This window comes from Brassica napus, chromosome C9, assembly GCF_020379485.1.
Source record: "Brassica napus cultivar Da-Ae chromosome C9, Da-Ae, whole genome shotgun sequence".
In the NCBI taxonomy this organism is placed as follows: domain Eukaryota; kingdom Viridiplantae; phylum Streptophyta; class Magnoliopsida; order Brassicales; family Brassicaceae; genus Brassica; species Brassica napus.
Window position 1 is genome coordinate 44,725,953 of NC_063452.1, and position 27,621 is coordinate 44,753,573.

Consider the following 27,621-nt stretch of genomic DNA (forward strand, 5'->3'; position numbering starts at 1 on the left):
AAAGATAGCTCACTTATTAATACTACTATTTAAAAGAAGAAACAAAAAACTAAAATGCATTCAATCCAGGGTTGACAAATAGGTATTCAGCATAAATTAAATGGCAAATCTCCAAAATAGCACATTTCTAAGTTTATATCACAAAAATAGCACTCAAAAACTAAAATGACCAAAATAGCACATTTCTAAGTTTATCCTTTGAAAATTTTAATTTTTTTATTTTTCAAAATTTGAAATTTTATCCCCAAAACCTCATTTCTCAACTCTAAACCCTAAACCCTAAACCATAAACCCTAAACCCTAAACTCTAAACCCTGAACCCTAAACTCTAAACCCTAAACCCTAAACCCTAAATCCTAAAATCTAAACCCTAAACCCTAAACTTTAAACCCTAAACCCTAAACCCTAAATCCTAAACCCCACCCTTTAACTCTAAACCCTAAGTTTGTGACTTTTGATAAAACATTAAGTGCTATTTTTGTGACTTTTTGCTAGTTTGGGAACAAAAACTTGATTTAGTGCTATTTTTGTTTTTTTCTCTAAATTAAAACCACAATCTTTAGAAATATCGAATAAAGATGTAACGCATCTGTCTTTTTTGGATTGTGGGTAAAGAAAGATGTCAAAAATAAATGAATGCAATGACAACCAAAAGCTCCGTTTACAATTACATTGTTGGTTTGGACAAAAGAAATATAGCACATTCTCATTTTGGTTTAAACCGGTTCATACCGATAAACAGACCGGATGGGCCAGCGTATTTAATAAGGTAAAGTTTGCATAGCAGAGAGCTACTTTAACCAATGCTCTCATTGAGTTTAGAGAAGCCAAGCTTCTTGAGTCTACTGGTTATTGGATTAGCCCAAGCCCGATCTGGATTCCCGCATTTCACATCCACAATATCCACAATATTCATTCGCTTCTCTCTTCTAGGAGTTCCTTGCAAGGATACATTATCAGAGCCAAGCATTGGAAGCTGATGAGTGCTTTTTGCATTGTGACCCTTTGGTGTTCTAGCGTTATCGGAGGCAACATTTGGAAGCTGATGAGTGCCTTTAGCATTGTGACCCTTTGGTGTCCTAACATTGCTGCTGCTAGCTTCATCTGATGATTTTCTTGCTTTTGGTCTTCTTGGAGTGGAAGAAGAGGTGCCACAGTCAACAGAGACAGGGATGGTTGTTCTAATGGGTCTTGTTGTGGGAGTCTGAGGCGAAGGTTGTTTCATGGAGTCTAGCTCACGAGTCATTAGAGTTGCGACCGTTCCTGTTGCTCCTATTTTGATGGATCCTCCTCCGCCTCTGATCATTTCAAGCTTCTGAGCCATTATGAGTTCTGTTTATTTGCTTTCGCCCTCAGCGACTCTCTTAGAGGATAACTGCTAGAGTTTTTCCAAGGTCTGAAACAAGCAAACAATGTATCAATCTAGAAGAATCAGTAATCATTAATAAGGGATTCATGATTGTCAAAGAATCAATAGCTCAAAGTTTCTGACTTAGCGAACTTTTGAAGCAGAAATGGGGAATTTAGACAGCACCAATTGAACAATGAGCAGGTAGATGTTTCAAAGCTCTTCACAAGCACAAAATAGAGGATGGAACCTATTTTGCTATTGGCCAACATAACTAAAAAACTTTTGACATTCAAGAACGCTACATATGTATATACAAGTTTTAATCAAAAAGAAGAATCAAAACATGTAAAACAATGATTTTAATCCATCAACCTAGCCATGCTACTATGCTAATAAGATGGGAAGAAAAGCATCAAAAAGCTGTATAGTATCTACAGAGACAAAGCCACAACTGAATAAGAACATGGAGAAGTACATCATTGTTATTCCCCACTGGTTTCTCTTTTAAGTTGTTTCAACAGATTGGTCGAGATAGAAGGTTGAAACTCGAAGCAATCCAACGTCATCACAAAAAAAAAAAAAAAAAAAAAAAAAAAAGATTCAAACTTTACTATCAAAATCAGTTCAAAGCCAGAGAGGGAGAAAGAGGAAAACGAAACGCTAATGACAAAGTGATCTAAAAGTAAAAGGCAATCATGAGAGGGACATTTCTTGGCTTCTAGAACTTGACTAGTCACATCCGACCGACAAATAACTAAATCCAGAAATCAAAGTTTAGAACTTTACCGATTCAAAGCAAGCAGAAGCTGTTCCTAATTCAAATCCCTCAACTTTTAGAGCTCTAGGCGATGGAGGACCCGCACTGAACTGAACAATTAGGTCTTCTGGATTGGGCTTGGTTTGAAATCTGAGATTTCTTGTGGAGCGTGACGGAGTAATTAAGGCAGCGACTAGTCAACGTACACGTTCCTCGTTTACACTGTAGAGTTGATTGCTCCCATGATTTCAAGTAATTTATGTTTTACTTTTCTGTAAAAGCGCCAAGAGACGATTATGAATATTACATTATAGGGTCTTATACTCTTTCAGTCTTCATAGATTTAGCCTTATTCTATCAATTTTATCAAAATGAAACATGTTTTATTGGAAAACGCTGACGTTTTGATAACCAACCGACAAAAATTGTTGGAGTAGGTGGTGTGTTGCTCCTCCGGTCATTTCAGTGACAAAGTTTTTGTTCCTGGTTCTCGTGTCCTTTGTCCCAGGGAGAAGCGTGAAGAGAAAAAAGATAAAAGATTAGACCTTTTCGCGTTCATGGATTCGATGATGGGTAAACTCGTGATGGGTTTGGTCGTGGTGGTTGCGATCTTCGAAGCCCCAGGTGTAGTAGACGCGTGGACTGGAGAGATTCGCGGCAGAGTTGTATGCGATGTCTGTGCCGATTCTTCAATCGGACCAGAGGATCATGTCCTTGAAGGTTAGCCTCTCTTTCTGCATGAATGATATAATTGTTGGATTGTCGGAAAAAAAAAGATTCTGATTTTGTAAATGTAAAATATAGAACTCTGAATTCATTTTTCCAAATAGCAGTTTTGTAGGATTTATCACGTATCATTAAGTTGGTGTGAGTTTGATTACTTAGTGCTATGTTTAAATGTATGTTATCAACATGTAGAATATTGCTTTGATCTGTCAATTACCCTGTTAGCCACGTTATAGCCTGAACCTTACACTATTGTTTGTTCTTCTTTCTCGAGCAAGTTGTTCTTATATGTGCTGAGTGTCAGTCTGTAGTTTTTGCAGATTGTATCTTATGCTTTTACGAAATTCTCTTATTCATATTTAAATTTCTTGATATGCGATTATGGTGTGTGTAATCTCTTGTGTCTCTGGAGCTTTGTAATTAGTATGTTCATCCTTGTGTTTTCGTTCCTTTGCTTTATGTTCCCAAAATGTCTTGTCGAAATCTCAAAATTTGGAGTTGCTCAAATTCATAGCGGAAATGATTGTGACACGTCTCGTTTATCACACTTGCCTTAGGAAGCTACTCAGCTACTCAGCTCTATGTGACTATGTGTTTACTACTCCGAAGCTGATAACGTATCATCTTTTCCCTAGTTGGTTTTCTTTGTCAATTTGAGGATCATTCACATGCATTTTCGAGTTGCTTTAATTGTAATGTGTTCGATTGTGTGTGTGCATATATTTTACAGGAGCCGAGGTTGCGGTACTCTGCATAACTAAGTCCGGAGAAGTTGTGAACTACCAAGCTTTCACAAACTCAAAAGGTTTCTACACTGTAGCGGAGACAATGCCAGAGAGTGAACGTTGGGACGCATGCCTTGCAAGACCCATCAGCAGCTTCCACACTTCTTGCAACCACTTAAACCAGGCCAATAATGGGATCAAATTCAGTTATAAACGCCCTTCCGGTTACTTTCATGCCGTGAAACCATTTGTGTATCGACACCAATACGCACCTTCTTATTGCTGATTCAAAAGAGCCTTTTATACCCTTATTATGTTGTGTAAACTTGTAGTAATAATTGAAATATTAAATAGTTTGGATATTTTTGTTTGTATAATGTCAATATTGGAGCAACTCTTTAGATTATATGATTACACTAGGGTTGGCATGCTGTATGCCCAGGTTAAGTGTTTGGATTGACATTTGTTTTTCGCTCCGACGGGTTCGGCTATATTAATTTGTGAACCACTATTTCTATGCGATTTTTAGTTATAGAAGATTAGGATATTGAGCGTCAGAATAGTTAAGATTGACTGGATAATACCATACTGTGATTATTTAAATGAGACAATGCTTTATTTTTATTTAGACAATATATTTACATCTTTTTTGTTTGATTTATTTTAGTTCATTCACTATCTTACGTATGTTCTTATGTATTCATTGTCGGGTTGTTGTGTATTGACGTGCTTGTCTGGACTTTGCCAGTATTTACGTTTGTTTGCATTGTTGCAATTAGATTATGCTAGTTTTTTTAAATATGAATTCATTTGCTTTTTTTTTTATTTTAATTTCGTGCAATTAAGACATTGTTTATACCTCGTGCTAAAACCATCAAAGCAAACGTTTTTATACGTTTACATTTAGGTGTCACATCTATTTCTGATGCTCTTGCGGTAAGCCGGTGACATAAAATTGTTGTTTGTATTCATATAACTTGTTAAGTAACATGTAGCATCGTTACTCTAACCCCATATAACGACTTGAGCTTCCAACATTTGTCTGCTTTTGTTTTACTTAATCTCAATCCAAATTTGTCCAAGTAAGCTTTACCGATCTTCAACTCTCTCTTGCATAAAATTATTATGTCATATAAGTAAAGGTCATTGCCATACAAACCTTATTATGCTATGCGGGGATATTTTAGTCCTATGTATATGTTTTTTTTTCTAAAAATACTCTTGTATGCCTGAGATGTAATGAGTCTCTAAGTTGTTGTTCGAGAGACATTTTATCACTAGGTCTTTGTATATTTACAATAATGCTAATGGGCAAACTAAGAGATTTAGGTTGATGCTCGTGAAAACTCAACGGTCTTTTGCGACCTCGGGTAGAACCGGTATGATTCCATGACAAACGTTTATTCGAGAAAATGATGTTATTCGTAATTTAGTGATGGTAATAGTCTAATACGTATGATTTTAATTGTTTTATTTGTTAGCTTTTGTGATTTTTTCCAAAAGGATTTTATTTGATTATGTATTAATCATTGGTTATTCATTTCCATCATTTTTGTGAATTTAATTGAATTTCATGACAAAAGAGGAAAAAATTGTAAGTAGATTCAATCCTGTTTTATTTTTGTTGATATAAGTTTGATGAAATGTGAAAAGTATTATCGTAAAATGTATTTCATTTTTATGATTTTTTTTCTATTTATTTTTCAAGTTATATTTTGGACTTGTATTATATATTTTTACTAAACTAGTATTTGTTGCTAAAAAAAACTAAACTAGTATTTGTTGACTAAAATTTTCACAAAACATGTTTAATTAAGTATTCTCATTAATTTTGAAAGTTTTGTTTGTTCTATCTTGTTATTTTTCAAACTGAATCTTACAAAATATTTACTTTGATTATGTATTAATAAATTTTTATGGTTTCCATAAATTACTTGGGTTAATTTCTCTATATTTGAATTCAGTGACAAAAAGATATATATGAGATTTCCTTCTATGTTTTAAATGTATTTTTATGAAATGTACGAATAATATTGTAAATGTGAAGAACAATGTGGTCAATGAATTTTTTTTTTAAACATTTATATTTTTCTTGAAATTTTTAAGGTTTGGATTATGTTACATATGTTTAACTAAATTTTTCACCAAACTCAAATTATATGTATTTTCACCAAATAGTTATTTTATTTGTTATATCTCTTTTTTTTTTTTGTCTTCTTTTGATTATGTATTGATCTTTAGTTGTGTTTTCCATCATGTTTAGTCTAATATTGAGTTCGGTGGTTAAAGGTTAGAAAAAAAAACAATATGTGAGATTGATTCTTATTTTTTTTATTTGTAAAACGATTACAAAAATATATTTTTTATTATTAGTTATATTATATATTTTCATTAAGAGAATTTATTGAAAAGTTGATGTTAGCATTTTGACTGGATTGAAAAAAAAAGATATTGATTAGAAACAATAGGTTACTAAAAATATTTTTAGCAGATTTGATATTAAAAAAAAGATGAAATTTAGAAACAATGTATTAATGTAAAGAAAATGATGATGAAGTGTCAAATTCATAGAATACATAATAATATTATTGTGCACATTCAACGCCACTTGTACCGATCGACACCAAGAATGAAACTCCGCACCAGAGAGAGGCGATCGAAAACGAGAACTAAGCCATCATGATCAGAACTATGCAAGAAGTAGTGATTTTCATAATGATCCATGTATTGCGAAGATTGAGTACACGAAGTCGTGATTGCAAAGGTTTCAAGAAAAAGAAGATTAAGCTTGAAAATGAAAGAAAGAAAACTCAATCAGAGGTCAAAGAAACGAAATTGATACCAAAAATCTCGAAATGAGTGAGACGAAAATGAGAAGCAAATAGACGATTAGATTGATAAAAATCGAAGAAACGGAAGAGAATCGCTGGAAAACGATGAGAAAAAATGATCATCGAAGAAGAAGAAAAAGAAGAAGAAAGAAGAAGAAGAAGAAGCCATTGTGGGCCTTGTGGCTCTAATACCACTTTGAATGAAATGAAATTCACTTCTTAATTGATCAAGGTTGTTACATGATTTGATATATATACAGTAGAACTTCTATAAATTAATACTCGATAAATTAATAATCTCTATAAATTAATAAATTTTACCGGTCCCAATTTAGGCCGGTTCAAAATTTGATATAAATCGATAAAATAATAAGATAATAATTTTTTAGGAAATTTTATGTAAATATATGGTCTCATTAAAATTATAAATTAATAATTTATATGTATACATATTTTATATAAGTAAGAACATATTATTATATTGTTTGTTTTATATTCACAATGGAGTTATCTTTATATTTCCTTAACACTTAATATATTTTTGATGAGATTTAGTAATATTATATGTAAAATATATATTATATACATCAAATAATATAATAAAATAATATAAATTTCAAATTTAAAAAAATAACAATTAATGTTTATACACTAAAATCAAATATTTTTTTAACTTGGAATAAATATATTTTAAAATAAGAAATCTAAATAAGGAAACTTTTGTAAATTAATATTTCTATAAATTAATAAAATTTCAAAGTTCCAACATTATTAATTTATAGATGTTCTACTGGACATGGTTGGTTGAGTAAAAGGAAACTAAACCAACAATAACCATTGAGTAAACCGGAGTATATCATCTAATAATTTACAGATTTCCTTTCAAGTGTTTTTTTAATCGAAAGGATCATAAAAGCATGATTATTGGGGAGTTATTAATTTAAGAATCAGTTCTTAGCTTTTTTAGTTAAAAGTTAAGAGACAGATTTTTATATTACGATAAGAACACTACCATGAAAATTCCCCAGTAATCATTCTCGAGTTTAAGGGAAAAATGAAGTCTTTGTCAAAGTCAAAGGAGTACAAGGAGTCGATGTTGAATGGGTCGTACGGATGAGGTGTCGAAATGCCATAGGGTGAACAACGTGTCTTAAGCCTAAAAGAAGTTTATGTTGGAGTGAAAAGACGAGAGTATCCCTTTCGTCATTCTTTGCGTCAGTCAACCGAAACAATTGAATGTTGGGAGGAGGAAGCCATAATAAATCTGGGAAAGAAATTCCGTTATAAGATCAAACTTTTCCCGAGAAAAGAAGGAACGAACGGAAGAGATACGTGAGTTTTAGATGATCAGAAGAAGAAGCTGAAGAAGAAGAAGATGATGATACATTGGTTTAAGCAGCTGCGATCCGCGTTTGGCGTCGCGTTTCTGTGGCTCGTTTGCCTCATCTACTTCACTCAGGTATCCTGCAATCTCTGTATTTCTCTTTTGTTTCCGGTAATTCAATCTGAAAATGGCGATTGATCTCTCGTTGTGGATTGTCGAAAAGCAGAGAATCTGTTACTCCGGTGTCGTTCTAATCACCAAATCGTAATCTATGCGATTAGGGATTTAGAACCTTCTGACACGTGACTGGATCAACATTTTTACTACGTTTTCCAGTAGATTTTATTTGACGATCTTAATTGCCGCATGTTATTAGTCCTGTATCAACTCAGGATTAGCTACTTGAAAATACATTACGTGTTACACAAGTTGATTCTACTGTTTTTATTTGTACGACAAAAAAAAAAAACAGGGATTTAGATCGTTTGTGTGGACAGCAGTTTCGTACCAGCTCAAAGACAGGCTTCAGCTATCACCATCAGCTTCTCAGTTCGTCTTTTCTGTCGCCTTCTTTCCATGGAGCATAAAACCATTATACGGGTATGATTCTTCATGCCTCAGAGTCTTTAACATAAAACAAGCTAACATTGGCAGTGAGAGTAATAATGACATTTTCTTTTCTTTTCTTTTTTTTTTTTAATTTTGGTAGAATCATCTCAGATTGTATCCCTATAGGAGGGAAGAAGAGGACACCGTACTTGGTGATATCGACAGTGCTCTCTCTTGTTCCATGGCTCTTGCTCGGTCTAGACTCAACCTCCCGAAGTTCCAGCCTCTATCTCATGATTTTCTTGACCGTACAAAATCTTGGATCAGCCATGGCTGATGTTGTGATAGATGCCATGATCGCTGAGGCTGTAAGAATTGAAAAGTAGGGTTTGTATCTTCTTCAGTTTCTGGATCCGCACTTTAAGATCATAGCTTAATGACTAGTTCACTTTTTACCAGGTCTTCCTTTGCTGGAGATCTTCAGTCTGTCTCATGGTTTGCTATGGCTGTGGGTGGTATCTGCGGTAGTCTCTTAGGAGGCTACGCATTGACCAACTTGAACATAGAAACAATCTTCCTCCTTTTCACGGTGTTGCCTGCGTTACAGCTACTTTCATGTCCTCTCGTTGAAGAGATTCCTAGCAATGAACCGTTGCCTGAGCTGCTGGACTCGGACGAGTTTGAAGAGAAGAAGAGCAATGATACCTATCTAGACACGAAGAAGTCGAACACAAGAAGAAGGAAAGGGCAGAAGAAAGGTAAGAAAGGAGCTTCCAGTGGAAAGAGTGAGACACACAAGAAGCAATCAAAGTCTTTAGCTTCAAAGTTGTTCCAGTCATTGAAAGCAGCCGCTTTGGAATTATGTCGTGCGTTCAAACAACCGATCATTTTGAGGTAATAACACATTGCTTTCTTGATTAGTCTCTTTAATAAGTTCTTGAAGTGTTTCTTTCTTTTTTTATATTTTTTTTGTTGATTTTTCCAGACCAATGGCGTGGTTTTTCATAGCGCATATCACCGTGCCAAACCTCTCTACGGTCATGTTCTATTACCAAACCGAGGTGTTGCAGTTAGACGCTTCTTTCCTAGGAACAGCCCGTGTTGTTGGTTGGTTAGGTCTCATGCTTGGAACCTTTATCTACAACCGCTATCTCACAAATATGACTCTCCGCAAATCTCTCTTGTAAGTCTATGTCCCACGCACATCAAGAGTTCTTTTCAAGGATCTAATGAACAAAAACATCTTCGCAGGTTTGCTCACATTGGGCTGTCTATAACCATACTCCTCGATATGACCTTGGTGTCTAGAGCAAATGTGGGTTATGGAGTATCAGACAAGACAATGGTTCTCTTCGGATCTGCTCTAGGTGATGCCATCAATCAACTCAAGTACGTTGTTTCTTTCCTTCTTTGTTTTTTTTATATTACATGTTCCTTTTAGAATTGTAAACTCATAAGCATGCTTTGGCTTTAATCGCAGATTCATGCCGTTCTTGATCTTGTCTGGTCGTCTATGTCCTCCTGGGATTGAAGGAACACTGTTTGCGCTGTTTATGTCGATAAACAACCTTGGGAACACAGTTGGATCGTTCATGGGAGCAGGATTGGCTTCACTTCTTGGAATCTCTTCAGGGTCCTTTGAGAATATGTTTGTGGGCTTAGCCATTCAAGTGTTTTGCACTTATATACCCGTGTTGTTTCTTTTCTTGATACCCAAGGAAGCTACAGGAGTGTCAGCTTCTTCATAGGCTAGAGAGCAAAGATATTTTCTAATATAAAAGTTTTGAGATCAGAATTTCTGGATTTTTTTGGGCATCAGGTGTTGACTTTCTTAAAGGCTTTTGATATTGACAAACATCAGACACACAGTATATATTAAATATACATCCTCCCATTATCTTTTTAATTACTTGTTACATATTCGTCTGATTACCAGAATTATTCGGTTTTGTACAATTTAAGGTTCAGCAAAACATCATGTGTTATCTTCTATTTGCCCATCGAGAAGTATCCATTTGAAAATGTTTTTATTTCATTAATTAAACTCTTTTTTTTTTGTTTTTTTCAGTTGCATTTATGAAATATCCTAAAACGAATAAAACTGCATAATTTATTACTTATCTTTTTAGTTACATTAATGAAATATGCTTAAATGAATTTAAACTTCCTATTTTATTGTTTGCCTTTTTCAGTTACCTTAATGAAATATCCTTAAATAAATTTGGACATAATGTCATTTAATCAACCAAAAAAACTCATGAGTTATCCTTACGTGCATAATTTTAATAATGGAGATTTTTAAAAACGTGCATTATTAAAATGTTATGTAAAACATGCAACACTAATATATAACATGCATCAATAAAACTAGAATTTGACTCACACAATTGCACGGATATTATTTTTAGTTGATTAAATTTTAAAATAATTATTTATTCAAAAAAAATTTAAGAATGGCTATGTTTTTAAAAATTATATGGTATTATTTGCTCATAACTCATTTGTCATTTGATAAATTGTTAGAAAGAAAATTTTAGCATAATATAACTCAGTTGTCATTTGCTAAATTTATGGTTTTTTTTTATATTTTTTATTATTTAATTATAATATTTTCATTTTATATTTGAAAGATAAATGAATTTTCTTTCAAACAATATTTTTCTAAATGTATATTTTAAAAAATAATCAATTAAAATTGTTATTATCATTGAATATAATTATTTTTGACATGATTTGAGTTTTCGTTTACGTAAAAAATTATCATATTTTCGGATAATTTTAATTTAAAATGTAATTTTCATATTTTTTAAACAAATTCTAAAAATATTTTTTTAAATATTTTGTTATAATTGTTAAAAAAAATATTGAGTTGCATTTCAAATAAAAATGTAAAGATATTAAAATATCTATATTATTAAAAGAGAAGTATCCATTTGAAAATGTTCTTATTTCATTAATTAAACTCTTTTTTTTTTGTCTTTTTCAGTTGCATTTATGAAATATCCTAAAACGAATAAAACTACTTAATTTATTACTTGTCTTTTCAATTTGATATCTTGTGAATTTACATGTTTTTAACTTCTTATTCTTGCATGGTTTGGTCATTTAGAGTATCATCTAGGCACATTTAGGTTGCATATCATTGCATTTGTACATATCAGGTGTTGGAGAGCAACATGGATGAGTTAGAGGACCATTGGAGGGATTTTGAGTCCAAAGAGTGAAAGATGAACACGGATGAAGGCCTTAAAGATCTCTTCTGAAGCTCACAATTTGTGGAGACACCGGAATTTGAGTTAGCTTTACAATGGAGGTGATTTCAAGTCGTTTGGAGCTGTATTGAGGGATTTATGATCAAAATACTACACACATATCAGTATGACATTCCTAGCGGCCAGGCGTAGCGGCAAACGATGGTCGCTACAGAAGATAGAGCTGAGGCGCCTAAGTACCGTAGCGGGAGTATGTAGCGGGTTAGAGAGACCGCTATAGTTGAAGCGCTTTCTGTAGCGGTCTTCCGTAGCGGCATAATGAGGTCGCTATGAGTTCAAGAATGCGAAAAAATCGTCTAAGTGTCCTAGCGGCCACCCGTAGCGGGCATTTCAGGTCGCTACAGGCGTAGTGACCTCTTGTAGCGACCTTTTATGGTCACTACGGAGAAAAATATCTGTTTTTATGGGTCAACCCCAGCTCGAGTTTTAGTAATATATAACTACTTTTCAGACAATAATTGGGGATCTATCTACGTTTTTATGAAGAACACAAGAACTCTTGAGAGAGAAAGCTTGAATCTTTAGTTTCTTTTCTTCTTATTCTCTTGAATTTGCTTGTTTAATCCTTGTTTATCTTTATTCTCTGTTGTATCTACTTGAATATGCTTCAATCTATTATGAGATTAAGTGTTTTCATGGAGATTAGTGAGTAGTTTCCTTAAGAATTCATGGGTTAGGGAGATTAGAGTAACTTAGTGAAGATCTATGGTGTTATTGTATTAGATCCTTGTATGAACTTGCTTGTTGAGTATTTTTAATGCTTGTTTAGTCTTGATCACTCTAAACCTGATTTCTAAACACTTCTCATCAGACATGATTAGATGAAGTGTTTGAATCAACTCAACTAAGCTCTAGTGAGATTAGCCAAGGACACTTGATGTTAAAATTGCTAGATAGTTATTAAACTTGAACTTAAAGATTGCTTGATTGAATTAAGCCAAAGACATTTGATGTTTAATGATTTCTAAGCAAATGGACATTTACCTAGACATAGGACTTGTCTAAAATTGTGTTTAGACTTAAGAGATTACTTTGATTGAAAGCTTGTCACCTAGATTGGATCTTAGTTACTTGAAGTCAATTCCCAATACCCATGGATTCACTTGTCTAAATTGATTAAAACCTTGTTGTATTGCTCTGTTTGCTATTGTTACTTGTCACACACTCACCACTATTGAATCTGCTTAGCTTAAGAAATGACTTGTACTCTCACTGATTCACATCACTAGGACTGGTTCGACATTCACCCCACTATACTACAACATTTGCAATAGGTAGAAAAACCTATTATCAAATTGGCGCCGTTGCCAATCCTAGTCTGATTGTGACATTGAGTTTGAGTCTTTACTTGAGACTAAGTCTTACTTTTATTATATCTAGTTACTGATACTCTATCCTAGCCATTTTGTATCTCAGGTGCATGAACTTGAGGAGCAGAGGCCCAACAAACCTAGTTCCACCAGTTGAAGACATTAAAGCACTTGAAAGGCAGATCGCAAGGAGAAGAAGAGAAGAAGAGCAACAAGCTCACCTACACAGATTGGGATTTATGATGGAACAACATCAGAATCAACCTCAAGCTGAAGAGGGCAATGGTCAAGGAGCTGCCAACCTTCGACCTAGACAACCACAACGCCAAGCTAGAGCCATCGGTACATATGATCAACCGAACATAAATGGGAATAGGTTGGGCATTAGGGCACCCCCAGTTGCCAACAATAATTTCGAGATCAAGTCCAGCCTCATCAACATGATTGAAAACAACAAGTACCATGGACTTGCCTTGGAAGACCCACTAGATCACCTTGACAGATTTGATAAGTACTGTGGCTTGTCAAAAACAAATGGAGTTTCAGAGGATGCTTTCAAGCTCAGATTGTTTCTCTTCTCTTTGGGAGACAAGGCTCACACTTGGGAGAAAAACATCTCAAGTGATACTATCACCACTTGGGATGAATGCAAGAAGGCCTTCCTCAACAAGTTCTTCTCTGCTACAAGGACTGCCAACCTTAGAAATCAGATCTCTGGTTTTCAACAAAGAGGACTTGAAGGATTTTCAGAGGCATGGGAGAGATTCAGAAGCTACTTGTCTCAATGTCCCCACCATGGCTTCAACAATGAGAGCTTGCTAAGCACTTTCTACAGAGGAGTCTTGCCTAAATTCAAAAGCCAGCTTGACACTGCAAGCAATGGAAACTTCTTGGGGAGGACTGTCGAAGATGCATTAGAACTCTTGGAGAACATGGCACAGAGTGACTCTGTCTACAATGATGAATATGATAGAAGAGACAGAGGTGGTGGAGGAGAAGATATGACCACAAAGAGAGAGCTGAAAGCACTTCAAGACAAGATTGACATGCTACTATCAGAAAAGACCAAGAAAGAGGAGTTACATATGGTTGCTGAAGTTGATGGAGTAGAATGCCAAGAAGATATGTACTATGTCAATGCTCAGGGTACATGGTACAAGAAGGAGCCTGACTATCAATACCAGAACAACTACCAACAGAAACCCTTCTACAACAACCAACAGAAGCCATTCAACAACTACCAGCCAAGACCATTCTACAACAATCAGCCTAAGCCATTCTACAACAACAACCAAGGTGGTTACCAACCCAAACAGAACTTCCCTCCTGGATTCTCACCAAAACCAAGTCAACCTGCACAAGACCAAGCTGGATCATCAACACAACCTCCACAAGAGAGTAGTACTGAAGCTATGCTGAAACAATTATTGGAGGGACAAACAAGAAGTGAGAAACAATTAGGGTATGAGCTGAAAAATCTCCACAACAAGATTGATGGGAATTACCATGATCTAAACAACAAGTTCAAAGCCTTGGAGAACCAGTTTGTCTCTATGACAGCCAGCTCAAGTCGCCAACAAGGTTCCCTACCTGGAAAGCTGAACAAAACCCAAAGGAGACAATGAAGGCAATCACCCTAAGGAGTGGAAGAGAGTTGCCTCCTAAAGTTCTCATTAAGGATAATGAGAAACAAGGTGGGGAGGTGGTCATCAATGTAGATGATGATGTGGTGATTGTGGATGAGAAGACTAATGAGGAAATCTTGGAGAAGATAGTTGAAGCTAAGGGCAAGAGAAAGATTGGAGAGGAGAAAGTTGAGAACAAAAATGAGGCTGCTACATCAACAAAGGAGAAATTGTTCACTCCTCCTCCCTATGAGCCAAAGCTTCCCTTTCCTGGAAGATTCAAGAAGCAACTCCTAGAGAAGTACAAAGCCTTGTTTGACAAGCAAATGAGTGAAGTTCAGCTCACCATGCCCATAATTGATGCATTTATGCTGGTTCCACAATACAGCAAGTTCTTGAAAGATGCTGTAGAACAAAAGAAGAAAGAGATGGAAGGGATGGTGATTCTTACTCATGAGTGCAGTGCCATTATTCAGAGACTGACTGTCCCAAGGAAGCTAGAAGACCCTGGTAGTTTCACCCTGCCATGCGCCATTGGACCTTTGACATTTGAGAGATGTCTATGTGATTTGGGAGCAAGTGTCAGCCTCATGCCACTATCCATTGCCAAGAAGCTTGGGTTTACACAATATAAAAAGTGCAAGATCTCTTTGGTGCTAGCTGATCGATCTGTCAAGCTCCCCATTGGCATCCTAGAAGATCTTCCTGTCAAGATAGGAAATTGTGAAGTGCCTACTGACTTTGTAGTGCTTGAGATGGATGAAGAGCCTAGAGATCCTTTGATCTTTGGAAGACCTTTCTTGGCAACTGCTGGAGCAATGGTGAATGTGAGAGATGGCACAATTGATCTCCACCTTGGAAAAGATCACATTCTCCATTTTGATATCAAGGAGATGATGAAGAAGCCCACAACTCAAGGAGAAATATTCTACATTGATGAGATGGATGCCTTGGCTGATGATTTCCTTGAGGAGTTAGCGATTGAGGACTCTCTTCAACATGCCCTGACCATTGAAAGAGAGACCCAAATGATTGAAAACAAGGAGAGTGATGAGCTAGTAAGAAGGCTAGATGTTCACCTTGAGGAGGATGGAGAAGATGAGTTCATGGAGTTGCCACAAATGACTCAACATGCTGCCTCAGCAGACATTCAAGAGAACCTCCATGAAGCTGATTGGAGTGAGCTCAAGGCACCAAAAGTGGAGCTTAAACCTCTTCCCCATGGTGTAAGGTACGCTTTCCTTGGACCTAATGAGACATATCCTGTCATTGTGAGTAGTGAGCTGACTGAGAATGAATTGTCTATGCTTTTAAATGAACTTAAAAAGTATAGAAAAGCACTAGGATACTCACTTGATGACATTAAAGGAATCTCACCATCTTTGTGCATGCATAGGATACATCTAGAGGATGAATCTAAAACTTCAATTGAACACCAAAGAAGATTAAATCCTAATTTGAAAGATGTTGTTAAAAAAGAGATAATCAAATTGTTAGATGCTGGTGTGATCTATCCTATCTCTGATAGCAATTGGGTTTCACCTGTGCATGTAGTTCCTAAAAAAGGTGGCATAACAGTTGTTAAGAACGAAAATGATGAGTTAATACCAACAAGAACAATAACTGGACATAGGATGTGCATTGACTATCGAAAACTGAATGCAGCCTCTAGAAAGGATCATTTCCCTTTACCATTCATTGATCAGATGTTAGAGAGGCTAGCTAACCATCCTTATTATTGTTTCCTTGATGGATACTCTGGATTTTTCCAAATCCCTATACACCCAAATGACCAAGAGAAAACGACATTCACTTGTCCTTATGGTACCTTTGCATATCGAAGGATGCCATTTGGACTGTGCAATGCACCAGCAACATTCCAAAGAGCAATGATGTCAATTTTCTCTGATCTTATTGAGGATGTAATGGAGGTGTTTATGGATGATTTTTCTGTATATGGTTCTTCGTTTGCTACTTGTTTGTCAAATCTTTGCAGGGTATTACAGAGATGTGAGGACACTAACCTGGTGCTCAATTGGGAGAAGTGTCACTTCATGGTCAAGGAAGGGATTGTTCTTGGACACAAAGTTTCTGAGAAAGGAATTGAAGTGGACAAAGCCAAGATAGATGTCATGGTTGGTCTAGCTCCACCAAGAACAGTGAAGGATATAAGAAGCTTTCTGGGTCATGCCGGTTTCTATAGAAGATTCATCATGGATTTCTCTAAGATAGCTAGACCATTGACCAGGCTGTTATGCAAAGAAGCTGCATTTCACTTCGATGAGGAGTGTATGGAAGCTTTCAAAAACCTGAAGAATGCACTCATCAGTGCACCCATAGTTCAACCGCCAGATTGGGATCTCCCCTTTGAGATCATGTGTGATGCAAGTGACTTTGCTGTAGGAGCAGTCCTAGGCCAGAAGAGAGACAAGAAGTCACATGTGATCTACTATGCAAGTAGAACCCTTGATGAAGCTCAAGCTAAATACTCTACAACTGAGAAGGAGCTATTGGCCATTGTCTTTGCATTTGAGAAGTTCAGAAGCTACTTGGTTGGGTCAAAGGTGACTGTCTACACTGATCATGCTGCATTGAGACACCTCTTAGCCAAGAAAGATGCAAAACCAAGACTGTTGAGGTGGATTCTGCTGCTACAAGAGTTTGATCTTGAGATCAAGGACAGGCCTGGAGTTGAGAATGGAGTAGCTGATCACCTGTCCAGGTTGAAGGTGGAGTGTGGAATCCCTATTGATGACAGACTTCCAGAAGAGCAAATGATGGCTATTCATGCAGTGGTAGCTGTTTGTGAGACAGGAAAGAAACTTGAAGAGGTGAAGGCAGCTGATGAGAAGGGTCCTTGGTATGCTGATATAGTCAACTACTTAGCTAGTGGAAAAGAGCCATTGAACCTTGAAGGTTATGCCAAGAAGAAGTTCTATAAGGATGTGAAGAGATATTATTGGGATGAGCCTTACCTCTACATACTTTGTAGAGATCAACTCTATAGAAGGGCAGTGGCTGAAGAAGAAATTGATGGGATCCTTACACATTGTCATGGATCATCCTATGGAGGCCACTTTGCTACATTTAAGACAGTTGCAAAGGTGCTACAAGCTGGATTTTGGTGGCCTCACATGTTTAAAGACACCCAAGACTTTGTCTCAAGGTGTGACTCTTGTCAAAGAAGAGGAAACATCACCAAGAGGAATGAAATGCCTCAAAACCCCATCCTAGAAGTTGAAGTGTTTGATGTCTGGGGTATTGACTTCATGGGGCCTTTTCCTTCATCTTATAGCAACAAGTACATACTGGTGGCTGTAGATTATGTCTCTAAGTGGGTTGAAGCAATTGCAAGTCCAACCAATGATGCAAAGGTGGTTCTAAAAATGTTCAAGAGCATAATCTTTCCAAGGTTTGGGATTCCAAGAGTTGTGATCAGTGATGGAGGGTCTCACTTCATCAACAAACTGTTTGCAAACCTCCTTAAGAAGAATGGTGTGAAGCACAAGGTTGCAACTCCTTACCACCCCCAAACAAGTGGTCAAGTTGAGATTTCCAACAGGGAGATCAAGTCCATTCTGGAGAAGATTGTGGGGGTTACAAGAAAAGATTGGTCCATCAAGCTTGATGATGCATTGTGGGCTTATAGGACAGCTTACAAGACACCTTTGGGAACTACACCTTTCAACCTTCTCTATGGAAAGTCTTGCCATCTACCAGTTGAGCTTGAGTACAAGGCACTATGGGCAGTCAAGTTGCTGAACTTTGACATCAAGAGTGCCAAGGAGAAGAGATTGATCCAGCTGAACGAACTTGATGAGATAAGACTTGAAGCTTTTGAAAGTTCAAAGATCTACAAAGAGAAAACAAAGGCTCTCCATGACAAACATATCCTGAAAAGAGACTTTAAAGAAGGAGATCAAGTTCTTCTCTACAACTCCAGACTGAAGTTGTTTCCAGGCAAGCTCAAGTCAAGGTGGTCTGGTCCTTTCAAGGTTAAAGAGGTTAAACCTTATGGAGCTATAGTTTTGTGGAGTTCTGATGGAAGAGAGTTCACCATCAATGGACAAAGGGCTAAGCTTTACTTGGGAACCAAATCGGAAGACCTGGGAACTTCAGTTCCACTTTCCGATCCAACCACAGTCTAACCTAAAGGAGGCAAAGTCAAGCTAGAGACTTAAAACAAGCTCACTTGGGAGAAAATCCCAAGAGTATCCTTTGTATATATGTGTGAATGTTTTTAATAAATTGTGTGAACTATCCTTGTTTGTATGGTTGTTTGTGTGAATTGTGTGTGATTTCAGTTTGGAAGGTGCTCAGGAAAAGAAAAGGATTCAAAAGAGGCTAGGAAAGAAACACAAGTGCTGTGGAGACATGCTCATAGCGACCCACACATGTCGCTATAACCCTTTACGGACAACCTTAGCGACGTGCATAGCGACATCCTCATGTTGCTACGACCAAACGAGGAGAATGCAATATTTGGCTAAGGACCATAGCGACATATCCATAGTGACATGCTCATGTCGCTACAGTCACAAGGTAAGTACTCTAATCCGGTTTAAAATCTCTCCACATCTCTAGTAATTTTTATTTTACCTATCATGTAAACCACTCCAAATTCAAAGTCACACAAGAGACTGTGTGATTCGAGTGTGGTGGAGGTACTATAAAAACTGATCATTTTGCTTGTTTTTATTTGGATGATTTGCATTTGACATATCTAGCACTTTGCATTTGTGTGGATTTTAATGATTTGCATTTTGGATTTTCTTGTGATTTCTAAAAAAAAAAAAAAAAAAAAAAAATCTTAAAAAGAGTTGTGTGTTTTGAATTATGCATAGGGAGCCATGAAAAGAACATATCTACAAGCATCTCTTGAGCCTTGAAAACTCTTTTTCAAACATGTTGCTCATATGATATTGACATTGTTCTTGAAACCAATTACAAACTGAACTTGGGCATAATGAATTTAATCTCTCTTGCATATGGGCACTTGCATACTCGATCATGGATTTCATACACATTTGGGTTATCTTATTCCATGTATTATCCTTTGATTAACCCGAATGGCACTCCCCTACCCTTAAACCCTTGCCATTCTTTGAAACCAATATTGATTTGTTGAGTGAGATCTCTTATTGATAGCTTGTCATGTGCAAAATCTTGAGAGTATTGGGAGCGACATATGTTTGTTCTCATCTATTGCTAGCATAAGATCCTCATTTGAACTAGCATCTAGGATGGTGAGTGAGTTTGTGTGTTTTTAAGTTGTTATATCTTGGGTTTGAGAGAAGAAAAAAAAAAAGATCAAAGAGTGTCAATAGGAAAAGAAAACCAATAGGAACCAAGAAAATAGAAGAAAAACTCTTAAGTGTGTCAATTAGAATTCCCCAAAGTAAAAAAAAAAAATGAATGAAAGATCATAATGGGGAAAGAAAAAGAGTGTCAAGTTCTTAGTTGGTTGATCATGTAAATAAAAAAAAAAAAAAGAGAGTTCACTTGGAGAGAAATGTGAGTGAAGTGTATATATTTGGGTTTTGAAATATAAAAGATGGGTAGAATTTGTAATCACTTAGGAAGAAGAGTAGAATGATGTGAATGAGCTATGTATGCATGAATTGCTCCTAGTCTTAGATAAATTTTGCATAATGATCATGCTCCTTGTTCTTGAGTGATTACCACCATTAAAAAGATTGTATTTGAACCTTTCTTTTCATTCATAAAAGACCATTAATCTACCAAGCCAAGTGATTGAGATCATGTGCCCATTTGTGAGAATCCACCTTGTGTGTGTGTGTGTGAATGAATGTGAGAATTGGTTGAAGTTACTTGTTGATTGATGAGCATTGCACTTTGTATAAAGAAATAAAAAGAGTTTGATAGGCATTGAGAAGCTAGACTGATAAAAGAATGACCAATGATTGTTTGCTATGATCATTTGGAATGTTGTAGAAGAGCTAGGATGTGTGTCTTTTGGCTATGGGCTCCCTTTTTCAAACTTCTTCCTTCTTAGGACTTGAAAGTTTACTTGAGGACAAGTAAAGGACTAGTGTGGGGGAGTTGATATCTTGTGAATTTACATGTTTTTAACTTCTTATTCTTGCATGGTTTGGTCATTTAGAGTATCATCTAGGCACATTTAGGTTGCATATCATTGCATTTGTACATATCAGGTGTTGGAGAGCAACATGGATGAGTTAGAGGACCATTGGAGAGATTTTGAGTCCAAAGAGTGAAAGATGAACACGGATGAAGGCCTTAAAGATCTCTTCTGAAGCTCACAATTTGTGGAGACACTGGAATTTGAGTTAGCTTTACAATGGAGGTGGTTTCAAGTCGTTTGGAGCTGTATTGAGGGATTTATGATCAAAATACTACACACATATCAGTATGACATTCCTAGCGGCCAGGCGTAGCGGCAAACGATGGTCGCTACAGAAGATAGAGCTGAGGCGCCTAAGTACCGTAGCGGGAGTATGTAGCGGGTTAGAGAGACCGCTATAGTTGAAGCGCTTTCTGTAGCGGTCTTCCGTAGCGGCATAATGAGGTCGCTATGAGTTCAAGAATGCGAAAAAATCGTCTAAGTGTCCTAGCGGCCACCCGTAGCGGGCATTTCAGGTCGCTACAGGCGTAGTGACCTCTTGTAGCGACCTTTTATGGTCACTACGGAGAAAAATATCTGTTTTTATGGGTCAACCCCAGCTCGAGTTTTAGTAATATATAACTACTTTTCAGACAATAATTGGGGATCTATCTACTTTTTTATGAAGAACACAAGAACTCTTGAGAGAGAAAGCTTGAATCTTTAGTTTTTTTTTTCTTCTTATTCTCTTGAATTTGCTTGTTTAATCCTTGTTTATCTTTATTCTCTGTTGTATCTACTTGAATATGCTTCAATCTATTATGAGATTAAGTGTTTTCATGGAGATTAGTGAGTAGTTTCCTTAAGAATTCATGGGTTAGGGAGATTAGAGTAACTTAGTGAAGATCAATGGTGTTATTGTATTAGATCCTTGTATGAACTTGCTTGTTGAGTATTTTTAATGCTTGTTTAGTCTTGATCACTCTAAACCTGATTTCTAAACACTTCTCATCAGACATGATTAGATGAAGTGTTAGAATCAACTCAACTAAGCTCTAGTGAGATTAGCCAAGGACACTTGATGTTAAAATTGCTAGATAGTTATTAAACTTGAACTTAAAGATTGCTTGATTGAATTAAGCCAAAGACATTTGATGTTTAATGATTTCTAAGCAAATGGACATTTACCTAGACATAGGACTTGTCTAAAATTGTGTTTAGACTTAAGAGATTACTTTGATTGAAAGCTTGTCACCTAGATTGGATCTTAGTTACTTGAAGTCAATTCCCAATACCCATGGATTCACTTGTCTAAATTGTTTAAAACCTTGTTGTATTACTCTGTTTGCTATTGTTACTTGTCACACATTCACCGCTATTGAATCTGCTTAGCTTAAGAAATGACTTGTACTCTCACTGATTCACATCACTAGGACTGGTTCGACATTCACCCCACTATACTACAACATTTGCAATAGGTAGAAAAACCTATTATCACAATTACATTAATGAAATATGCTTAAATGAATTTAAACTTCCTATTTTATTGTTTGTCTTTTTCAGTTACCTTAATGAAATATCCTTAAATAAATTTGGACGTAATGTCATTTAATCAACCAAAAAAACTCATGAGTTATCCTTACGTGCATAATTTTAATACTGGAGATTTTTAAAAACGTGCATCATTAAAATGGTATCTAAAACATGCAGCACTAATATATAACATGCATCAATAAAACTAGAATCTGACTCACACAATTGCACGGATATTATTTTTAGTTGATTAAATTTAAAAATAATTATTTATTCAAAAAAATTTAAGAATGGCTATGTTTTTAAAAATTATATGGTATTATTTGCTCATAACTCATTTGTCATTTGATAAATTGTTAGAAAGAAAATTTTAGCATAATATAACTCAGTTGTCATTTGCTAAATTTATGGTTTTTATTTATATTTTTTATTATTTAATTATAATATTTTCATTTTATATTTGAAAGATAAATGAATTTTCTTTCAAACAATATTTTTGTAAATGTATTTTTTAAAAATAATCAATTAAAATTGTTATTATCATTGAATATAATTATTTTTGACATAATTTGAGTTTTCGTTTACATCAAAAATTATCATATTTTAGGATAATTTTAATTTAAAATGTAATTTTCATATTTTTCAAACAAATTCAAAAAATATTTTTTAAATATTTTGTTATAATTGTTAAAAAAATATTGAGTTGCATTTCAAATAAAAAGGTAAAGATATTAAAAATATTCTAATTAAAATATGTAAAATTTAATATAGTTTTAAGGAAATTGTCAAAATAAAAAAAATTACACATAAAATAATCATGATTTTTGTAAACTGGGCGGATCATTATTTATATGATATCGCACACGAAAGAAAAATTTATGTTTTTAAAATTATCTAATTAACTCTATACTCATTTTTTTTATATGATATCACACATTCGTAAAAAAATAGATAGTTTAAGATGCAAAAAAAAATTATTTACTTAATGAATATAATATGAACGAATATTACAAATACGTGATTTAATAAAATAAATAATTAAAAACTGAAAATTCATACCCGCGCGCAGGGTCTAGTTATAACCTATTTCCCCAGTCTTCTGTCTTTCTGAAGCTGATTTTGTTTTGTCTTCATTTGCATATTGGCTTATAAACTGAAGCCATGGTTCAGACATGGTTGAACTTAAGCTATTGGTCTTGCTTTTGATGCGTATAACAGGACCAAATGAGCTGCTTTCGTGAGAGCTTTCAATTTCTTTTCTTTTTCCCTCTTTGTTTTTACTAAGATTTTTGTATAAAAACTAGAAATAAAATAAAAATGAGTATCAGTTCGCAGACTGTTAACTTAAAAACCTGAGAAGAATATCAGTTTACCAGCTTAAACTGAGAAAGTGTTGGAAGTAAAATGGTATACGTAGTTTCCTGATGAATGTTAGCCTCAACAACAAGGGATGGTGATTGGTGATAGTTCTGTAAAGCTGTTTACCTATTTCTACCTTTTGTTTACTGTAGTAGTAGACGACCTATTGAAAAATGCAAATAGAAGTATGCCAGCCTTTTGCTCTCCATTTTACTTCAGTTGGTTCAGTTTTTTTTAATCCATAAGATGTTAATGGTACTGAATGAATCACTTGTCATTCGATGCTTTTTCCAGGAGGGTCTTGCGATGATTGATGATTATCTCATAATTCATAAAGATGGTAAACGCCGTGATTGGTTTCCATGCATGTGTTTCTTTTGTTTATGCGCATGAGCGCATCCTTAATGGAGTTGATACGCGATTCACTCTTTTTGAGTAAAATCGACTGTAATATTGGCTGGATAGTAAAGGAATTACGTTTATGTACATGCATGAAGAAACGAATCTTGTGGTGCTACATTACTTCTGCCAGAATGTGGAACCATTGACGTCACATAGCGTTGATCAACAATTCATACGTAACGTTACTCAGCAGTGCTACGCCTTTATACATAACAGATTTTATTTTTGTTGCTTTAGAAATACGTCTTTTTAACTTCTTTAAAGAAATTGGGAATATATTATTCTGACGTATACGTGAAACATACTTTAAGGATGTACGCTAGTTAGATGATAGCATTCGAAGGAACATTCTCGTGATTTTATAATGTTTAGGTGTACGCTAGATTATCTTTTATCTATATGTGAACCTATGCGATATGAAATTATATATATATATATATATATATATATATATGTTATTTACATATTAATAATATTTGGATGATTTAATCTTTTTTTTTTTTACCTATTTGGACAAAATGTTTATTTGTCACCATCTGTAGATATTTTGTCATAGAATGCTTGCTTTGTCAAAATGAATAATTAATTACGATTCAAATAGAATCGATCATTTTATGAAAACAATAAAAAATATATCGATCATATATTCATATGTAAAATATATACAATAGATCATTGATACTAAAAGAATCATAAATAAATTACTAATGCTAAAAGAAAAAAAAATTATAATCACTAATTTTATGCTTTTAAGAAAAATATTTGCTTATATTTTAAATTAAAACTATAAAATAAAATACAAGTGAAGTAAGAGAAAATAAACTATTAAATGAAAGTAGAAATGAAAATGAAAATGAAACTTCAGTAATGTTGCTATTTAGACAAAATGTTGATTACTATTACTTTCAAAGAAAATAAAACTTGTTATAACAAATATAAATAAAACAATGTTTCGTGGGAATAAAAAGCAAGCGATATATATTTTATATAAATAAATTTGTTTAAATATTTATCGTGGAGAAACTCTGAATGCAAAACCGACATGGCGTCTTCATCTCCCTCATCATCTTTCACGCTTTCCTCTCTGTTCGCCACCGCCGTCCTAATTCTAGTTCTCTCAACCGCCGTATCATTGAAATCGGCGTTCCACCCTCGCGACATGCTTCCGCATTTGCCAAGACAAGTCTCCTGGCCCATCCTCAACTCCCTTTACGGCGCCGCCGATCTGCTTCCCACTTTCATCGGAACAGCGAATGCAGGAAACAACACCGTCAAGTGGAAAGGAGCTTGCTTCTATGATAACACAGCTCATATGGAGTTTCATAACAAGTCCGCTAGCAAGTTTGGTGGAGGCACACTTCACATTAAGGCACGTTCAGTTTTCAAGAACCGTTACTTTTTGTCGGTGATGTGAAACTGTTTTGTAATGAATAAAGCCTAAAGCTCTGTTTCTTTTTTTTTTTTTGGTTTGTGTTTATGAAGGCGGATAAAGCACATAGCTCGACTTGCATGGATCTTTATGTCTTTGCAACTCCATATCGTGTGACATGGACTTGGTACTTCATTTCACGGCCACACACTGTAGAGTTCCCTGAATGGGATGGACAAGCCGAGTATGATTACGTAAGATGGTTCTTTCTTGTGCTGCTTTATCATTTTAGTGACCTTTGTGCATGGCTGGGGGTCTGATGAAACATTCCTCTTGCCCCCCAACTTTTAAATAGCTATTATATATTAGATCGTATAGCCTCCAAATTGTCAAAAAAAAAATTTATTAAGATTAATCTAAAAATCTTTATAACCCTTTAAATTTCAGATCCGCTTGTTGATGGGTTCTTGTGTATAACAGGTTAAGAAGAAGGGAGTTTCGATATTCCTTATGCACGCAGGGATGTTAGGAACACTACAAGCACTGTGTGATGTTTTCCCTCTCTTTACCAATACTGGTTGGGGTGAAAGCTCTAATCTGGCGTTTCTTGAGAAGCATATGGGGGCTAAGTTCGAAGCTCGTCCTGAACCATGGGTCACCAAAGTCAACACTGATGATATCCACTCTGGTGATCTACTTGTTCTATCCAAGATCCGTGGACGTTGGGGTGGTTTTGAGACCCTTGAGAAGTGGGTGAGTGGGGCTTACGCTGGTCATTCAGCTGTCTTCTTGAGAGACACACAAGGGAAGCTGTGGATTGGTGAGTCCGGTAATGAAAACGAAAAGGTAACAAGTTGCATAAAACTTTACTCCATTTGTTTCATGAAATTGTTGTTTTAACATATTTTTCTTGTTATATAAAGAATGTCATTTTAGAATTTCAATGCAATTATATATGTTTTAAACATAATATTAGTTACAAAAGGTTTTGAGCTTCACAATAATTTTACTTATCTAAAATTCTATTGGTTAAATAAACGTAATTATTAAAAGCATATATGAATTTTAATTATTTTTTTAATTTATGTGAAGAAGGTTAAACATAACACTTCTTTGTGTTGAAGTTTGGTTGTTCTTTGATCATAGGGAGAAGATGTAATAGCGATATTACCATGGGAAGAGTGGTGGGAGTTTGAACAAAAGAAAGATGACTCGAATCCTCAGATTGCATTGTTACCTTTGCATCCTGATGTTCGTGCTAAGTTCAACGTTACTGCTGCGTGGGAATATGCTCGGAGCATGGATGGTAAACCATATGGTTATCACAACTTGATTTTTGCCTGGATCGATACCGTTACTGCAAACTACCCTCCTCCTATAGATGCTCATCTTGTAGGGGTTTGTCAACTTGGTTCTTGAATCTTCTTGATACTTTATTATTGGAGCTGATCTTTTTTTTTTCTCTCTCTCTTTCAGGTTGCCTCTTTCATGACTGTTTGGAACAAATTGCAGCCTGAGTATGCTGCTAATATGTGGAATGAAGCCTTGAACAAGCGTCTCGGAACAGAGGTATCAAAACTTGTGTCCTTGTACTTGTCTCAATCCTTATGTAACATGTCTTAAATTGATGCAGGGTCTTGGTCTTCCAGATGTACTGGTGGAAGTAGAGAAACGCGGATCTTCTTTTGACAAATTACTGACTGTACCTGAACAAGACGACTGGATCTACAGCGATGGTAAATCAACCTCGTGCATTGCTTTCATACTTGAAATGTACAAAGAAGCTGGCCTATTTGGCTCATTGGCTAGTTCTATTCAAGTCACGGAATTCACGGTAAAGAACCAATACATAAGTCGCAAGCTAGCGCTACCATGTTCTCTGTTAATAATTTTCAAATATTTGCAGCTAAAAGATGCTTACATGCTCAACTTCTTCGAGAACAATGCAAGCCGTCTTCCAAAATGGTGCAATGACAATGACAGTGTGAAGCTTCCTTTCTGTCAGATACTTGGGAAGTACAGAATGGAACTTCCTGGTTACAATACTATGGAACCTTACACCCATATGAATGAACAGTGTCCATCTCTGCCTCCAAAGTATAACAGACCAGGGAACTGCTAAAACCATTAAAATCCAACTGTCGTCTTTCCTCGTATATATGTTTGTTAATACCAACTTCTTTTTTTTTAACTCTTAACAACTTTTAATCTGTTTGTAAATATATTGATGATAAGGTTTAAAACCTACTGAAACTACGTATTTTGTAATTATTTATATTAATATACACACAAAATGGAATTAGAAGAAATCTTATGAGCATTTCTCTTGGTTTGAAATTCAAACGATCACACACAAAGTCAATCATTGCATGTAGTGGAAGCAATTGTATAAGAATTGGGGGT

At 35.4% G+C, this 27,621-nt stretch overlaps 4 protein-coding genes and 1 non-coding gene across 6 annotated transcripts; 3 read left to right on the forward strand and 2 right to left on the reverse strand.

Moving 5' to 3' along the window:
- Positions 1-618: 618 nt before the first annotated feature.
- Positions 619-2,363, reverse strand: BNAC09G31360D. 2 transcript variants are annotated; one of them, XM_013831051.3, is made up of 2 exons: positions 2,138-2,363; positions 619-1,396 (listed from the first exon to the last, which is right to left on the reverse strand). In XM_013831051.3, the coding sequence occupies exon 2, from the start codon at positions 1,322-1,324 to the stop codon at positions 797-799; it is 528 nt and encodes a 175-aa protein (XP_013686505.1). In that variant the 5' UTR covers positions 1,325-1,396; positions 2,138-2,363; the 3' UTR covers positions 619-796. The 2 variants fall into 2 exon arrangements, with proteins under 2 accessions (XP_013686505.1, XP_013686506.1); XM_013831052.3 differs by lacking the exon at positions 2,138-2,363 and adding an exon at positions 1,827-1,997.
- Positions 2,364-2,530: 167 nt separating this feature from the next.
- On the forward strand, positions 2,531-4,070 carry BNAC09G31370D. The gene is made up of 2 exons (XM_013831053.3): positions 2,531-2,828; positions 3,565-4,070. The coding sequence occupies exons 1-2, from the start codon at positions 2,666-2,668 to the stop codon at positions 3,843-3,845; spliced, it is 444 nt and encodes a 147-aa protein (XP_013686507.1). The 5' UTR covers positions 2,531-2,665; the 3' UTR covers positions 3,846-4,070.
- Positions 4,071-7,595: 3,525 nt separating this feature from the next.
- LOC106390562 (probable folate-biopterin transporter 4) lies at positions 7,596-10,169 on the forward strand. Its single transcript, XM_013831055.3, has 7 exons — positions 7,596-7,849; positions 8,187-8,314; positions 8,424-8,645; positions 8,723-9,157; positions 9,249-9,446; positions 9,515-9,652; positions 9,744-10,169. Exons 1-7 carry the CDS (start codon positions 7,766-7,768, stop codon positions 10,009-10,011), a joined length of 1,473 nt encoding a protein of 490 aa, XP_013686509.1. The 5' UTR covers positions 7,596-7,765; the 3' UTR covers positions 10,012-10,169.
- A 3,371-nt stretch (positions 10,170-13,540) lies between these two features.
- LOC125593611 lies at positions 13,541-13,647 on the reverse strand. Its single transcript, XR_007329511.1, has one exon. It is a non-coding gene; the product is annotated as a small nucleolar RNA R71 (small nucleolar RNA).
- Positions 13,648-24,845: 11,198 nt separating this feature from the next.
- LOC106370213 lies at positions 24,846-27,536 on the forward strand. Its single transcript, XM_048768627.1, has 7 exons — positions 24,846-25,218; positions 25,332-25,472; positions 25,699-26,064; positions 26,365-26,610; positions 26,695-26,787; positions 26,852-27,052; positions 27,125-27,536. The coding sequence occupies exons 1-7, from the start codon at positions 24,892-24,894 to the stop codon at positions 27,338-27,340; spliced, it is 1,590 nt and encodes a 529-aa protein (XP_048624584.1). The 5' UTR covers positions 24,846-24,891; the 3' UTR covers positions 27,341-27,536.
- Positions 27,537-27,621: the final 85 nt, after the last annotated feature.